This window comes from Ursus americanus, chromosome 17 (assembly GCF_024610735.1).
Source record: "Ursus americanus isolate L20-20 chromosome 17, mUrsAme1.1.p, whole genome shotgun sequence".
Classification (NCBI taxonomy): domain Eukaryota; kingdom Metazoa; phylum Chordata; class Mammalia; order Carnivora; family Ursidae; genus Ursus; species Ursus americanus.
Window position 1 is genome coordinate 8,432,379 of NC_142143.1, and position 14,674 is coordinate 8,447,052.

Consider the following 14,674-nt stretch of genomic DNA (forward strand, 5'->3'; position numbering starts at 1 on the left):
CCTGCCATGTGGCAGGAAACGAAAACAAAACATAAAATCGCAGAAGCAGAAGGCCTCACCACATGAGAATATTCTGATGGCTGAACCTAAGGCTATATAAAGAAAGAAGATACCGGATATCAAAATTTTATCTCAAATACAGAACTTATTGTAACTATAAAGATTTTCCATAGTGGCACTGATTAAAGTAATCATTAAAGAGTTTATTGGGCTATCTTCCCAATTTTGTCTATTTCATTGCATACTTGTATATTTTTGCATTCTTATGACATACCTGGAAGAGATGAAAGTAGAAGCAAACAGTATTCTCATGAAGCTGATTTCTGTTATGGAAGGGCAAATGGTGGGACACGAACTGATGGAAAGAGGAAGGTGGGTCATACAGCCAGAAGCAATCCTGATGGGAATCCATTAAGAGGGTGAGGCAGACCTGGGCAGTGGGGAAAACCTGGCATGTTGTGACATGTGAAGTCTTTGTGATGCACGAGACTGCCCTGACAGCTGGCTGGGAAGCACCAACAGTTCAGGACTAAAAACGTGCTTTGTTTTAGCTACTGGTGAAGTTTGTTAAACAACATTGTCAACACCAATAATCAGTTCTACTATACTTAACAAGACAGGTTGATAATCAGTGGCCAACATTTTTTGAAACCTGCTAGAAAGCTAATGCCAACCTGCAAAACTGAAGCTCATTCAACACAGACCTTGGCCTCATCACAGTCTAAGGCAATGAACAAACGGGCCTGATATCCTCCTCATTAAATTCAAAAGTTTGTTAAAGGAAAAGGGTAGTGAAAATCTGGCCAAGAAAGGCAAGCAAGAGGGGCACCTGGGTGGCTCAGCCTTTAAGCGTCTGCCTTCGGCTCAGGTCATGATCACAGGGTCCTGGGATCGAGCCCCACATTGGGCTCCCTGCTCAGCAGGAAGCCTGCTTCTCCCCTCTCACACTCCCCTTGCTTGTGTTCCCTCTCTCACTATTTCTCTGTCAAATAAATACATACAATCTTAAAAAAAAAAAAAGGGCAAGCAAGAAAAGACATCAGGAATGGGGAAGAAAGACAGGATGGAAGCAAGGTTGATGGGCTATAACTTTGGAGATATGCAGCAGTACCAACTCCCGGATGAATAATCAGAAGACCAGAGGCCCCCCAACTCAGTCTACTCCTGTTCCTATTCCAGCAGGCATTCTACGTATGGGCCCCTTCAATACATGTGTAAGAACCTGAGATCCATATGGGCCAGGGACATGGAGGAAACATTTTTTTTTTAAGATTTTATTTATTTATTTGAGAGAGAGAGCACAAGCAGGCAGAGGGGCAGAGGGAGAGGGATAAACATACTCGCTGCTGAGCAGGGAGCACAATAGGGGCTCTATCCCAGGACCCTGGGATCATGACCTGAGCTGAAGGCAGACGCTTAACCGACTGAGCCACCCAGGCACAACCGACTGAGCCACCCAGGCGCCCCCGTCTTCACAAAGCCATGAGGGTGACTATCCAACAGTGTGGCTACTATCCCCAAATTGAGAAACAAGTCATTCATAACCTTGAAGCAATACATAAATCAGACTAATCTTTTAAAAAATGATTTTTTTCCTTTTGAAAGATAGACTCCCTCCACTTCACAGTCCTTAAGCATATTTCTCCTCCTACACGAATTTATACATACTCAAAGGTAGCAATGGTTCACTCACATTCCTTCACTGAGTGCAGGAAAATCACAATCCATTTACAATTATAATGCCCTAAAAATAAGTTATTTCTTTCAAATGTGAAGGTAACAAATAAGTGGAAATATTCTCGTTAAAACTCCTAATAGAAAGTTGGTCATTTGTAAAATAAGTCTGCCAGAGGCAAAAAAAAGAAAAAAAAGTCATTTGGAGGATTTAAAAGCCTATTTTGGTTGTTAAAGCAGCATTTGCAGCAGGGTATATAGGACTATAAACATCAAATTAAGTGACTTTAGCTAAACTAAAACAAGTATGAATTTTCTGACTTTCAAAATCCACTAGGAAAACTTTTCAAAACCTGGCATACAATATTTTCTTGGCTTATACTACTTGAGACAAAAGTAACAACACTTCTTAGGGATTTGCATTAAATGATCCTTTCAAATTTGGGCAAAACTCATCTAACTATTCTAAAATTATTTGAACACTGGGAAATTTCTATATAAAAACAATGTTAGGGTTGCCTGGGTGGCTCAGTCGGTTTAAGTGTCTGCCTTCGACTCAGGTCATGATCCCTGGGATTGAATCCCTGCTCAGTGGGGAGCCTACTTCTCTGTCAAATAAATAAATAAAATCTTTTTAAAAAACCCCAAAGCAACAATGTTAGTAGAGACACTTGAGCAGAGAGAAATCTGGAATTAAGCCAATATTTCATATTCCATGTTGCTCAAGGTCCAGATGCATGTGGCAGAGAACTGCAGGCAAGTGTCACCCACACTCTATCTCGTTTTTTACAGCACTCTAACAAATCCATTAAAAGCAAAACTTCACGGTAGAAAGGTAATCAAAGGTTTTCAAAAGTTTCCAAAGCTAAGTATGCAAAAATATATTTAAAGCAATTGTAAGACTGCAGTATTTATAAAAGTAAAAAACCAATAACCTAAATATTCAGAACAGCTAACGTTTACTGAGTGCTTCCTACGTGCCGCACATAAGTGTGGGTAACTGCATGTTTCAAGTCATTTTCAAAATGAGAATTCTCTTAGATGGGGACTAGTAACATCTCCAATCTACAGATAAGAAACTGGGGCACAGTGAAGATGAGTAAGATTTCTCAGTTGCCAGAGGGCTGGGATCCCAATTTGGAGCAGAAGCCCCCACCACAACACCGCACTGACTCTCAGGACAGGGAGCTTAAAGAAACAATAGCACCCATACAGCTACTATGGTGGGGGAGGCGGTGCAGGGCAGGGGGCAAGGACTGTGCCTTCTGATTGCTGACCATTGTAACTCCTAGGAATGCAGCATGCCTGGCACATCATACTCAATATAATCTACAATATATATTATACACACAGCTCTATATACATAAATAAAATGCCTAGAAGAATATGCATCAGTTGTTAACAGGGAGTAGAACTGAGGGGGAGTGGGGAGGGATTTTAAAATGAGAAATGGGGGAATTATAATTTTATATACTTCTCATGATCTGACTGTTAGGCAAGAATATTACTTTCTAAATTCTGAAATGATTTCAAACTTTCAGAAAAGTTGCAAATGTGGTACAAAGAAAGAACTCTTTCTCCCAGAACCATTGAGAGTAAGTTGTCAGTCTCATGCTTCATCATCCCAAATACTTTAATATGTTTTTCTTTTAAAAATTCTTCTGTGTTAACTACAACACAACTATCAAAATCGGAATATTAATACTGATATGTTCCTCCCATTTAATCTTCAGGCCCCTGCACCTGTCCCAGCAGTGGTCTTTATAGCAAAGGATCAGTTAAGAAACATGTGGCATTTAGCTGACTTGTCTCTTCGGTGCCTTTCAGTTTGAAATGGTTCCTCAGTTTTGCTTGGACTCGACAATTTTGAAGATGATTGCAGGCCACTTAATTCGTAGAACATTCCCCAAATTGGGTATGTCTGATATTTCTCATGATTAGATTCAGGTCATGTACCTTGGCACGAATATCACTGAAGCGATGCTGTCTTCTCACTGCATCCTATCATGTGACACAATTTCAATTTGTCCCATTCTATGAGATTGACTCAGATCACTCGCTTACGGTGGTGTCTGCCAGATTTCTCCACTGTCGTCTTTTTCCTCTTTGTATTCAATAGGTATTTTGTGGGAAGGTACTTTGAAATTTAAATAACCCATTCCTTGAACTCTGAATTTATTTAGATCTCCATACACAGGTTTTATTGCAAAGTAGGTGAAACTGTGTGAGAACCCTTACTTTTATTCAACAGGTTTTAATCAATGACTTTGACATCTTAAATTTTGATAATCAAATTACCCCAGATTTGGCCCAGTGGGAGCCCCTTCAAACTGGCTTCTGGGTCCTTCTGAAGTGTCTCCATCATTCTATGAAAACATCTAGCGCGAGATATTCCAGGTTCATTTAAAACTTTCCTGCTTTAATCCTATAATCAGCCATTCTTCCAGAAGCTGGGATTCCTTTTAGTAGAAAATGGTATTTAGAAGCCAAGCTCTGGGCCTGTGATGTGCTCACTGCTGGGGTATTGCTGCTCCCAGGTACTCTCTTCCTCTCTATGGGAAGAGCTAAGAAATGTATGTATGCATGTATGTATAAATACACATGTAAAGGGGCACTTGGGTGGCTCAGTCAGTTAAGTGTCTGACTCTTGATTTTGGCTCAGGTCATGATCTCAGAGTTGTGAGATCAAGGCCTGCATCGGGCTCAGTGGGGAGTCATTGGGGAGTCTGCTTGGGATTCTCTATCTCCCACTCCCTCTGCCCCCACCCCCATGCTCACTTGCTTTCTCTAAAAATAAAAAAAATAAATCTTAAAAAAATACGCATTTTACATCTATAGTATTTTTATATTTATCAATACTTATTAAAACCCATGAGTCCACACCAACATTCTGATTCCAATCTAATATCACAGGGTCTATTCTAGTTTTTTCCTTTTCAACATCTGACACTCTCTTCTCTGACACTGAGAATTGCTGGCTCCTATTATCCTTAACATACTTATCCGATCAATCCTTCTGATTGATACATACAATCTGACCAATCTACCAGTGAGGCTGCCACTTCAGCCCTATGTGGGTACCCTTCTCATCTCTCTTTGGCTCCGCTACAACACACCAGTCCCTCTCTGTGTGTGAAGGCCTGCTCTTCCTACTTGGGCTTGGGCACTGACCTTCTCGGTCTACCTACTGGCCTCACGACTGAATTGTTCAGGAAGGAAAAGAGGAAAAGAAAAATATTTTTAAAAATTAAATGTTAAAAAATATAATTTTAAAAAATACTATCCATTAAAATGGAACTTGCTGTAAATCAGATAGCCAAGCTGAAGTTCACTTTTGCATCACCTATGAAGAACAGGTTTGTTAAGTAAATTAATAGTGTAAACAAGCTTGTAACCCAGATGTTTAACCTACTTAAGAAAACTAATTGTTTTCAAGCACTTTAAAATCACTGGGCATGTACTTGCCTTTAATTATTATCTAATTACAAATGATTTCTATTTTCTTCATTATGGCTTTGATAACTCCTCTACTTGATTACACTTTAAGAAGTACTACTTAAACTTGATAAAGTTAAACTGCTTTTTAAAATGTCTCTTTATTAATTTGGCTTTTAAATTAATCATCTGAAATCAGGTTTTTAATCATTCAGTGATTTCTCTTTTTTTAGTTAACCTATCATGCTGCTCGAAAAGAAAATGCCGGGGAGCCTGGGTGGCACAGCGGTTAAGCGTCTGCCTTCGGCTCAGGGCGTGATCCCGGCGTTCTGGGATCGAGCCCCACATCAGGCTCTTCTGCTATGAGCCTGCTTCTTCCTCTCCCACTCCCCCTGCTTGTGTTCCCTCTCCCGCTGGCTGTCTCTATCTCTGTCAAATAAATAAAATCTTAAAAAAAAAAAAAAAAAGAAAAGAAAATGCCTTTCACTGACCACCCAGGACTGCCCCCTAAATCTCCTGCTCTGCGTGCCATCAGTCCTTGCCTTGCTGTCCCCCATTATTTATTATGGATGCAGTGCTGAGGACCCCCATCCTCTGAGTCCATAGGACATTGCACTTTACAAAACAGGAATTCATCCAGTTAACAAATTAGTCTGTACTGCATTCCCACAGGCTTAGGAAGAGAACATGTTCTTTTTTTTTTTTTTTAAAGATTTTATTTATTTGATGGAGAGAGACACAGCGAGAGAGGGAACACAAGCAGGTGGAGTGGGAGAGGGAGAAGCAGGCTTCCCGCTGAGCAGGGAGCCCGATGTGGGGCTCGATCCCAGGACTCTGGAATCATGACCTGAGCCGAAGGCAGACACTTAATGACTGAGCCACCCAGGCGCCCCTAGGAAGAGAACATGTTCTGAGGTTACAGCACCTCGTTCCTCCACGTCCTTGTTTATGTGGCCCCAGACCAGTTACCAAGCTTTGGGCATGCCATCTTTCTTAAAAGCAAACCATTCTCCACATCAGGATGTCATGAGGACTAAATAAGGTAATGGAAAGTACTTGCTATATAACAGGCACTTAATGAATACGAGTTCATGACCCCCACCCACAACCCACCCGAAGCCTCACAGAAAACCTTGGTATCATTCAGAGCAGCGTTTTCCAGTTTGGTCACACAGAACCTTAGAGAGAACCTATAGAAGAACATGGGTCATAACTGCCTTCCTTTTTTTTTTTTTCTTTAAAGATTTTATTGATTTATTTGAGAGAGAGAGAATGAGTGCGGGGGGGGTGGGCAGAAGGAGAGGGAGAAACAGACTTCCCGCTGAGCAGGGAGCCCGACATGCGGCTCAATCCCAGAACTCTGAGACTATGACTTGTGCTGAAGGCAGACGTTTAACCAACTGAGCCACCCAGGTGCCCCCATAACTGCCTTCTTAAATTGTGTCTGCCCCTGACCAAAACAAGGGAAACATGAAAAAATACCAACAAGAGTTCTATGACCTAAAAATGAGCAGCCAACTTATCCCTTACCCAGGAGAATAGTACTGGTATTCATGGGGAAAGAAATGAGAAATAAATAGGCTGTATTTTCGATTTTGATTTCCAAATAAAGATGCCAACTAGTCTAGAGACCCCAATTGATCCTGGCCTGAGGGTTATCTCTGGTTTTTGCCTAACCATCTCTGTCAGGTACCAGTGACTAAATATTAGGATTTAAAAGAAGATCTTATTAATAAAAATCCATTAGAGGTAAGCAATTTTTAAAAACCATAGGTCCTGGGGCACCTGGGTGGTTCAGTCAGTTAAGCATCTAATTCTTGATTTCGGCTCAGGTCATGATCTCAGGGTCCTGGGATCATGTCTGTGTCAGGCTCCCCACTCAGCGGGGAATCTGCTTGTCCCTCTCCCTCTGCCCCTCTACCCACTGGTGCTCTCTCCCTCTCAAATAAATAAATAAAATCTTAAAAACAACAACCACCTACAGGTGTCAATAATGTGATGCACTATGGGATAGCCTAGTGATGTGTTTTTCAAAGAAACCAAAAAGACAAAGACAAAAAAAAAAAAAGCTGGTCCCCAGAAGCAAACCGAGCAGAACTGCAAAGATCCCAGTATGTTAAACATTTCAAACACATGGCCTCAACATAAAACACTAGAATCAGGAGTGATTCTAAAAATTGCTAGCAAATAATGCCACATGATCTATTTCTCTGTATGTTCAATATTTGAAATATCTAAGCTTTTGGTATGTAAAATTATGTGGTTTTGCTGTGTCATTTCTTTTAAAATCATGAAAATTTGTTTGCATGGAAGACATGGAAGATATAAGGGCCTTCCTTCCAAACTGCCTCCAGAGCAAAGCCAGATATTAAAAGAATGCAAACCAAAAGCTGAGGTACCATGAATACGCACTGTTGCTTCCACAAGTAATTCCTTCTTCATAGAGAGGGATAAAGTGGTCTACATGTTTCATTTGCAAAGCCTCTGTGCTGCTAACAGCCTCCAAGCAAGGGTCAAAGAGCATCACCCTTGGATCTGCAAAGGGCCCAGGCTCTGAGTGATACGTCACAGACCTCAGACACAGGTGGAAGGCTCAGGGCCAGGGACTAAACTCCTCATCCAATGTAAGTCCAACTAGTTACCCAGAAAAGCCAATGTACCCTAAAACACAAGGGGACTCTCCCTCAGAAGAACACAGTCTTGTTTGTCAGACTGGGAACTACAAACTCCTCACCCCACGCCAAACCACTGCTGACACTACCACTATTTCGGCAAGAGGCAAATGGCCAGATTCCCCTCCCTTTAAGCACTGCGCATCAGCCAAGCTTTTCTTCAGTCTCTGCATCCCTCAATCTGGTCTGGCTCTCCTCAGTTTAATGGGGGGAAGAGTACAGATGCATAAAGGTGCTGCAGCTCGGAGAAGTCATGGACTGACAGGCATTTAGTCTTCTCTAATTGTGAAATCATCTTTGTTTCCTATTAAAAGATATTTGGGCACAAGCAAGGCAGGTGGAAAAAACTGAGAGTTCTACACATAAAATACACTGTTGCCTAAAATACAGAAACTTATTTTTAAAAAGGGAGGCAAGAGTCAACTGCACCCTTCCATGCCACCCCAAATATTTCTCCTAGAAGGAAGGGTGGCGCAGCAACTTCAGGAAGCTATTGCAAAGCTACGTGGCCTGGGAGAAGCTTTCACACCTGGCTTCCCCCTAAGGCAGCGGAACATACTGCTTAAGCACACAGACGCAGCAGCCAAAGCTGTCTGGGCCACTCGTCCTACCTGTGCAACCTTGGGCAAGACACTCAACCTCTCTGTAGTTAGTTTGAAGAGTCCTGATGAAGATTCACTCAGTGAACATATGGAAGGCTAGACAGTGTGCCTGGCATTCCTTAGAGGAAGCACACAGCAAGTAATTTTATCTTTCCACTTAAAAAAAAAAAATCTCTTAATCTCTATACTCAATGTGGCGCTCAAACTTATAAGCCTGATATAGAGAATCATGTGCTCCCCTGACTGAGCCAGCCAGGCGCTCCTCTTTCCCTTCCAGTATGGAAGTTCTCACCTCCTCCCATCCAGACCCTCTCTTTGCCTATTCTGCCAGATCATTTGCTGCATTCTGGTTTCATCTTACTCCCAACGGAGCCTGGACTCTTGAACATTCACCAACAGTCACCAGCATTCCCCCAAAGACTTCACCCCTGGTTATCCCACACTACCTTTCTAGGCCAGTCCTCACTCAGCCTCAAATGAACCCTAACCAACTGCATTCTTCACCATGACTGGCTGGAAAAAACCTGCAAGGCCAAAGATCGCTGCAATCATAAATGAAGGGTTTCTCTCTCAGCAAAGTCCTAAGAGCTGGTAGATGTTTCATGGTTTTCTTCCTTTTCTTTGGTGGTGGGGGTGGGAAGGCTGTTCCAAATGTTTTATCTCTTTATGCTCCCCTTTATCTGCTCAGACTTCATCTTTTGTTTTACAGAGAGGAGTGACTCCCATTCAGAGGTGAATGTCTCTCAAGGGAACTCCCTCAAATATTCTTCCTTCTATTTCCAAATTTACTCTTCCCTCTCCAAGGCTAACCTGTCATATACGCAGCAAATCTCCTCCCACATCTCAGTTCTCTTCTTAGACCCTCCCTCCCATGTTCAAGTCAACTAACTGTACCAAAGGCCTACTCGGTGCCAAGTTCAGTCTGTGGATGATAAGGATACAGAGCTCATCTTACACTTTCAATCATTACCTCTCCACTTGCTCCTTCTCCTTAGCCTTCTGAATCATGCTTTAGGATGTAAGTCCTACAAGGGGAGGGATTTTTATCCATTTTGCTCACTGCTTTATCCATAGAGACTAGCATAGCTATTAAAATACATCAGGCACTCACACTCAATAGGTATTTATTGAGTTAATCCAAGTCATTCTTTTTTTTTTAAATAAGATTTTATTTATTTATCTGACAGAGAGATTGACAGCAAGAGAGGGAACACAAGCAGGGGCAGAGGGAGAGGGAGAAGCAGGCTTCCCGCTAAGCAGGGAGCCCGATGCGGGACTCGATCCCAGGACCCTGGGATCATGATCTGAGCCAAATGCAGATGCTTAACGACTGAGCCACCCAGGCGCCCCAATCCAAGTCATTCTTGATTCATTTCTTCATTCAACAAATGCTCAGGGAAAAGCAAAAGACCAAATAATCTGATCAAAAGTGGGCAGAGGACCTGAATAGACATTTTTTCAAAGACCTACAGATGGCCAACAGACTCGTGAAAAGACATATCTCATTATCAGGGAAATGCAAATCAAAACCACAATGAGGTATTACCTCACATAAGTCAGAATGGCTAGTATTAAAAAGACAAGAAATAACAAGTGTTGGCGAGGATGTGGAGAAAAGGGAACCCTGGGGCACTGCTGGGAATATAAACTGGTGCAACCATTGTGGAAAACAGTATTAGGTTCCTCAAGAAAATAAAAATAGAAATACACTACAATCCAGTAATTCCACTACTTTGTATGTTACCAAAGAAAACAAAAACACTAATTTGAAATTACATTATCTACATATCTGCGAAGATATGGAAGCAACCTAAGTGTCCACTGACAGACGAGTGGATAAAGATGTGGCATATACACAAATGTGGAATATTGCTCAGCTTCTAAGAAAGAATGGGTCTTGGGCACCCGGCTGGCTCAGTTGGTAGAGCATGTGACTCCTGATCTCGGGGTTGTAAGTTTGAGTCCCATATTGGGTACAGAGTTTACTTAAAATTAAATCTTAAAAAAAAAAAAAAAGGAATGAGTTCTTGCCATTTGTGACAACATGGATGGACCTAGAGGGTATTATGCTAAGTGAAATAAGACAGAGAAAGACAAACACCACATGATTTTACTTATACGTAGAATTTCAAAACAAAACAAAAAAACAAGAATCATAAATATAGCAAACTGGTGGTTGCCAGAGGGGAGGAGGCTAGGAGGATGGTGAAATCGGTGAAGGGGATTAAGAGGTACAAACTTCCAGCTTGAAATAAGTAAGTCATGGGGATGTAATGTATAGCACGGGGAACACAGTCAATAACATTTATAATAATGCTGCATGGTGACAGATGGTAGCGACACATATCATGGTGAGTACAGCATCACGCATAGACTTGTCACATCATTACGTTGTACCTAAAACTAACACAACATTGTGGGTCAACTATATTTCAATTAAAAAAAAAGTGCACTGACCACTTGCTGCATGTCACAGTGCTGGGGTTTTAGAAGGGAGCACAACTAGTTTCTGGCCCACAGCTGCTCACTGTACTGACAGAAAAAGACCCCCAAACACATGGGGGAGACTCCTCAATGTGACAACAGGGGCAAACAGGATGACAATGTGCTGGGGCTGCTGGGCTCAACGGAGCCCTGAACCTGATGCACTGAGCTCCTCCAGGCCAATCTAGCTACCCAGATTCAGGGCTTATCTCGACTGACCTCCTGATGACTATCCTTCAGTTCCCTAACTCTTTCCTGTCTGGGTTTCTCTTGCAGCACCCTTTTTTCCTATCTTCATCCCACTCTTCTGACCTTCTGCTAAGGGAACACTCACTCTCATGGCTTAGATGACCATCTCTAGATGTCAGCTGATGTCTGGGAAACTCTCTCATGCTCCAGACCCTTATTTCTACCTGCCCAGCTATATTAACTGTCCAGTAAACTCCTAAACTATGTCCAAATCAAAACCACAACCTCTCAGACCCCATCCTCACCCTACTACATACTAAAAACCCCTCCTCTATCCACTGAACACCCACGCCAACTGATGGCATCACTCATTCTCCCAGCGTGGGCCTTACCTACAACTCCTCCGTTTCTGATCATATTCAATGGATTATAATTCAGAAGTGTCTCCAAAATCTGGTCTTTCCACTTTTACTATCACTGCCTTAACTTTACTTTCCGATTGCTCCTCTTGCTTTGACTGGCCACAATCTCTTCCCCCTCTATCACATACTCAACCTGGAGATCAAGTGAGGCACAGCTGATTTTTTTAACTGCTTTCTACAAGATGAAATCCAAATTTCTTAGAATACTCAAAGGCCAACCAAGCCTTCCACTCTCACCCAGACAGCCTGCCCTTGTGTCCTGCTAGTGTCTCACCATCTCCCACCCTCGCCCAGTCCCTAACTCCTTGTCTTTGCTGACGCTCTTTCCTCTGCCTAAAATGCTGACAATAAAACTAATGAAAACGGTAGCTAACACTGACTCCAAGCAATATGCTGAACACTTCAAATGTGTTCTCATTTAATCCTCATAACTATTCTTTGAGGTAGGTGCTATTATTACTCCTCATTTTACCGGTGAGAAAAGCTGAGACATACAGATAATACTTGCCCAACACTGGGCTGACCTAACCACACGGCTGTCCGGACTTTAGAACCTGAGTTCTTAACCACTACACTACAGTGCCCCTGATTTATTGACCATCCTTTCCACCAAGTGGTTCCTAATTACCTCTTAAGACACAGCTCAAATGCTCCCTCTTTGGTGGGACTTCCCCAGTGCCCAAGGCCTCTCCTCCCATCCTCCAGGGTCCCCAGGCATCATGCTTTTATCTTTATTACAGGCAGCTTCCCTGGTTGAGTCCCAAAGATAAGTCAGGTTGTTTTTATCTTTGTATTCCCAGCACTATACAGTGCCTGACACATAAACACTGAGGTAATAAACTCTTGCATGTGCATAGAACCTGCAGTATATCCTGCTCAAACTCAAGTCCGCCCTCCACGTTACTGCTCCCAAACACCCTCCACTGTTAACAGCAGCCTCTCCCCTTATCCTCGCCCACCCCAGGCCTCCTCCATGCTGAAGAGGCAAAGCCCTTGCTGGGGCTGCCACTCCCACAACCAGCTGATAGCATTATCACTGCCAAGCAGGGCCAGTGAGCTGCTGGCCATGCACCCCTTGATTAGAGAGTAAAGTGCACCTAAGAAGCACTTTCTCTGGCTGAAGAAAAGACAGAGGGGACATTTGATGTGGGGCTGCCAGATTTAAGGTCTTGGTCATTTAAAATGTACAAGTGGGATGGTGAACATAAAAATGTACATAATAGGGCAAAATGTGTCATGGCCATTATTCATAACTGATAAAGAGCCAACAGGCTGACAAAAATGTACATAAGTAATATTATTTAGTTCTGTGATCCACCTGCCGCTTTTACATAATCACCATCATTGTATATTTCATTAAATCAGATAAACTTTGCTACAGGTTTTGATTACTTTAGATTCTACAACTGCTCAACACCTAATAGAATTGGCTTGGTTTCTTTTCTTAAAGTAGAATGGTTACTTGCTTACAGTATATGCCGAGGGAACAAAGTAATTTTTTAAAAAGTGGGAGTCAATGAAATCATCACCACTGTAGCCAGTAAATAAGAATGAAGGAAGGCAGTCCCAGAACTTGAAGTAAGGTTTACTCCTGTGAGTGAGGCTAATAAAAACCAGGAAGTACACAGTTAATTGTAACACATGTTAAGAGATGGTCTATAATTAGGATGTGGTTCCCAAACGCTGAACTTTAGTACCTGTGCTGATATATATTTCCTATGTAATGGTTTTCATAAAGCTATATTCAACTTAATGAGATGTCTCTTATTCTGAGACCTTCCATTCAACTGTTTGTTAAAATGTTTTTTTCTTTGAAACAATGGTAATAAATGGTGAGTTTAAAAAAAAATGCCTTTACCTGGCAAATTTAAAACTGGTAAACATGTTGGCTCCCACTACTGCTTTTATGTTACAGTTCCCTGCAACCCAAGTCTGGGAACCACCATGAGAGAGGGCCTGAAAGGACTTGGGCCAAATACAGCTTGTGTGACTAGGCCATAGTTTTAGAAAGGAATAACTAAAACGGAAAGCTAATGATGCATTTGTTCAAACTGTGTCTAAAAAAACCAAAAACCAAAAACCTGGTACTTTAAGATTTTATATATACACATTACTTAAGATTCCCCAATGTACATTAGCATTTTAAAGACTCCAAGTCCTATAGTGAGCAAAAACCAGTTTAATTCAGAATCAGGAAAGAACTTTTTATTTTTTCTTGCAAGCAAAGCTACTAGTACCCCAACAAACAGTGGGAAATCCTGAACTTATAAAATGTATTAACCCGTGTGTGAAAACAGAATGTGTTAATAGCGGAAATACATCTTTATGAAACCTGGAGAGGGGGCAGGGAAGTGTCCCCTGCCCCCTCCAAAGATGAGTATGGCAGTGTTTTCTGTGGGGCTTTTCCAAGAGAGAATATATAATCTGGTAAAAGGGTGTTTTCTATTTAAGCTTCTCTAAAATCTAGAGGAAAATCATATCTCCATTCTTCAGTATGGATGGTCAACTCCTTTTTGATCTGAATGGAATGCTCTGGGCAGGGAGGCCAACATTCTGGTCATCAAAAAAATCCACCTCCCACACATTTGTTACTTCAAGTAACAAATTCAAGTAACAAATTAACATTTTAAAAAAATCGCTTATGAATATGGTTGGTATGATAACTGAGTGAACTGATGTTTGATTCTCAAAATCAGCAAAACTAGAATACGATGTCTCACATGTGGTTCCCTAAAACCTCTCCCAACCTCAGTGAGACAACCCTTAGTGGATCATTAAATCAAATTAGTGGGTTGGGATCAGCTTTTTTGGCTTGGGGTGTTTCTCTCTCTCTCTCTCTTTTTTTAAATGATTTATTTATTTATTTGAGAGAGAAAATGCACAAGCAGAGGGAGGGGCAGAGGGAGAGGGAAAGAATCTCAAGCAGACTCCCTGCTGCTGGATCTCAGGACTCTGAGATCATGACCTGAGCCAAAATCAAGAGTCAGACACTTAACCCACTGCCAACCAGGCACCCCTGGGTTGTTTGTTCGTTTGTTTTTAACAAAACAGACTTGAATAGAATACATCAGAATACATTACACATAGTAGCAGGAACTCAATACTTTTGCTTCTGTGTATACATTCACGTATGTACAGAGCCTCAACGCAAATGGTGCTTCTTACTGCAGAGCCAAACAAAAAGTTTGAAAGCCAC

General features: G+C 41.8%; 1 protein-coding gene across 8 annotated transcripts in view; it reads right to left on the reverse strand.

The window, feature by feature from the left end:
* The window catches only part of TNRC6B (trinucleotide repeat containing adaptor 6B), a 241,799-nt gene that overhangs the window by 109,744 nt on the left and 117,381 nt on the right, over window positions 1-14,674 (reverse strand). The window contains exon 1 of one of the 8 annotated variants that reach the window (XM_087868692.1): window positions 275-7,171. The exons of the other annotated variants lie outside the window; for them this stretch is intronic. Coding sequence (XP_087724818.1) covers window positions 275-412 — 138 coding nt within the window. The 5' untranslated portion in view covers window positions 413-7,171. Of the gene's footprint in view, window positions 1-274; window positions 7,172-14,674 lie in introns of those variants that run through there. 8 annotated transcript variants of the gene reach the window in all.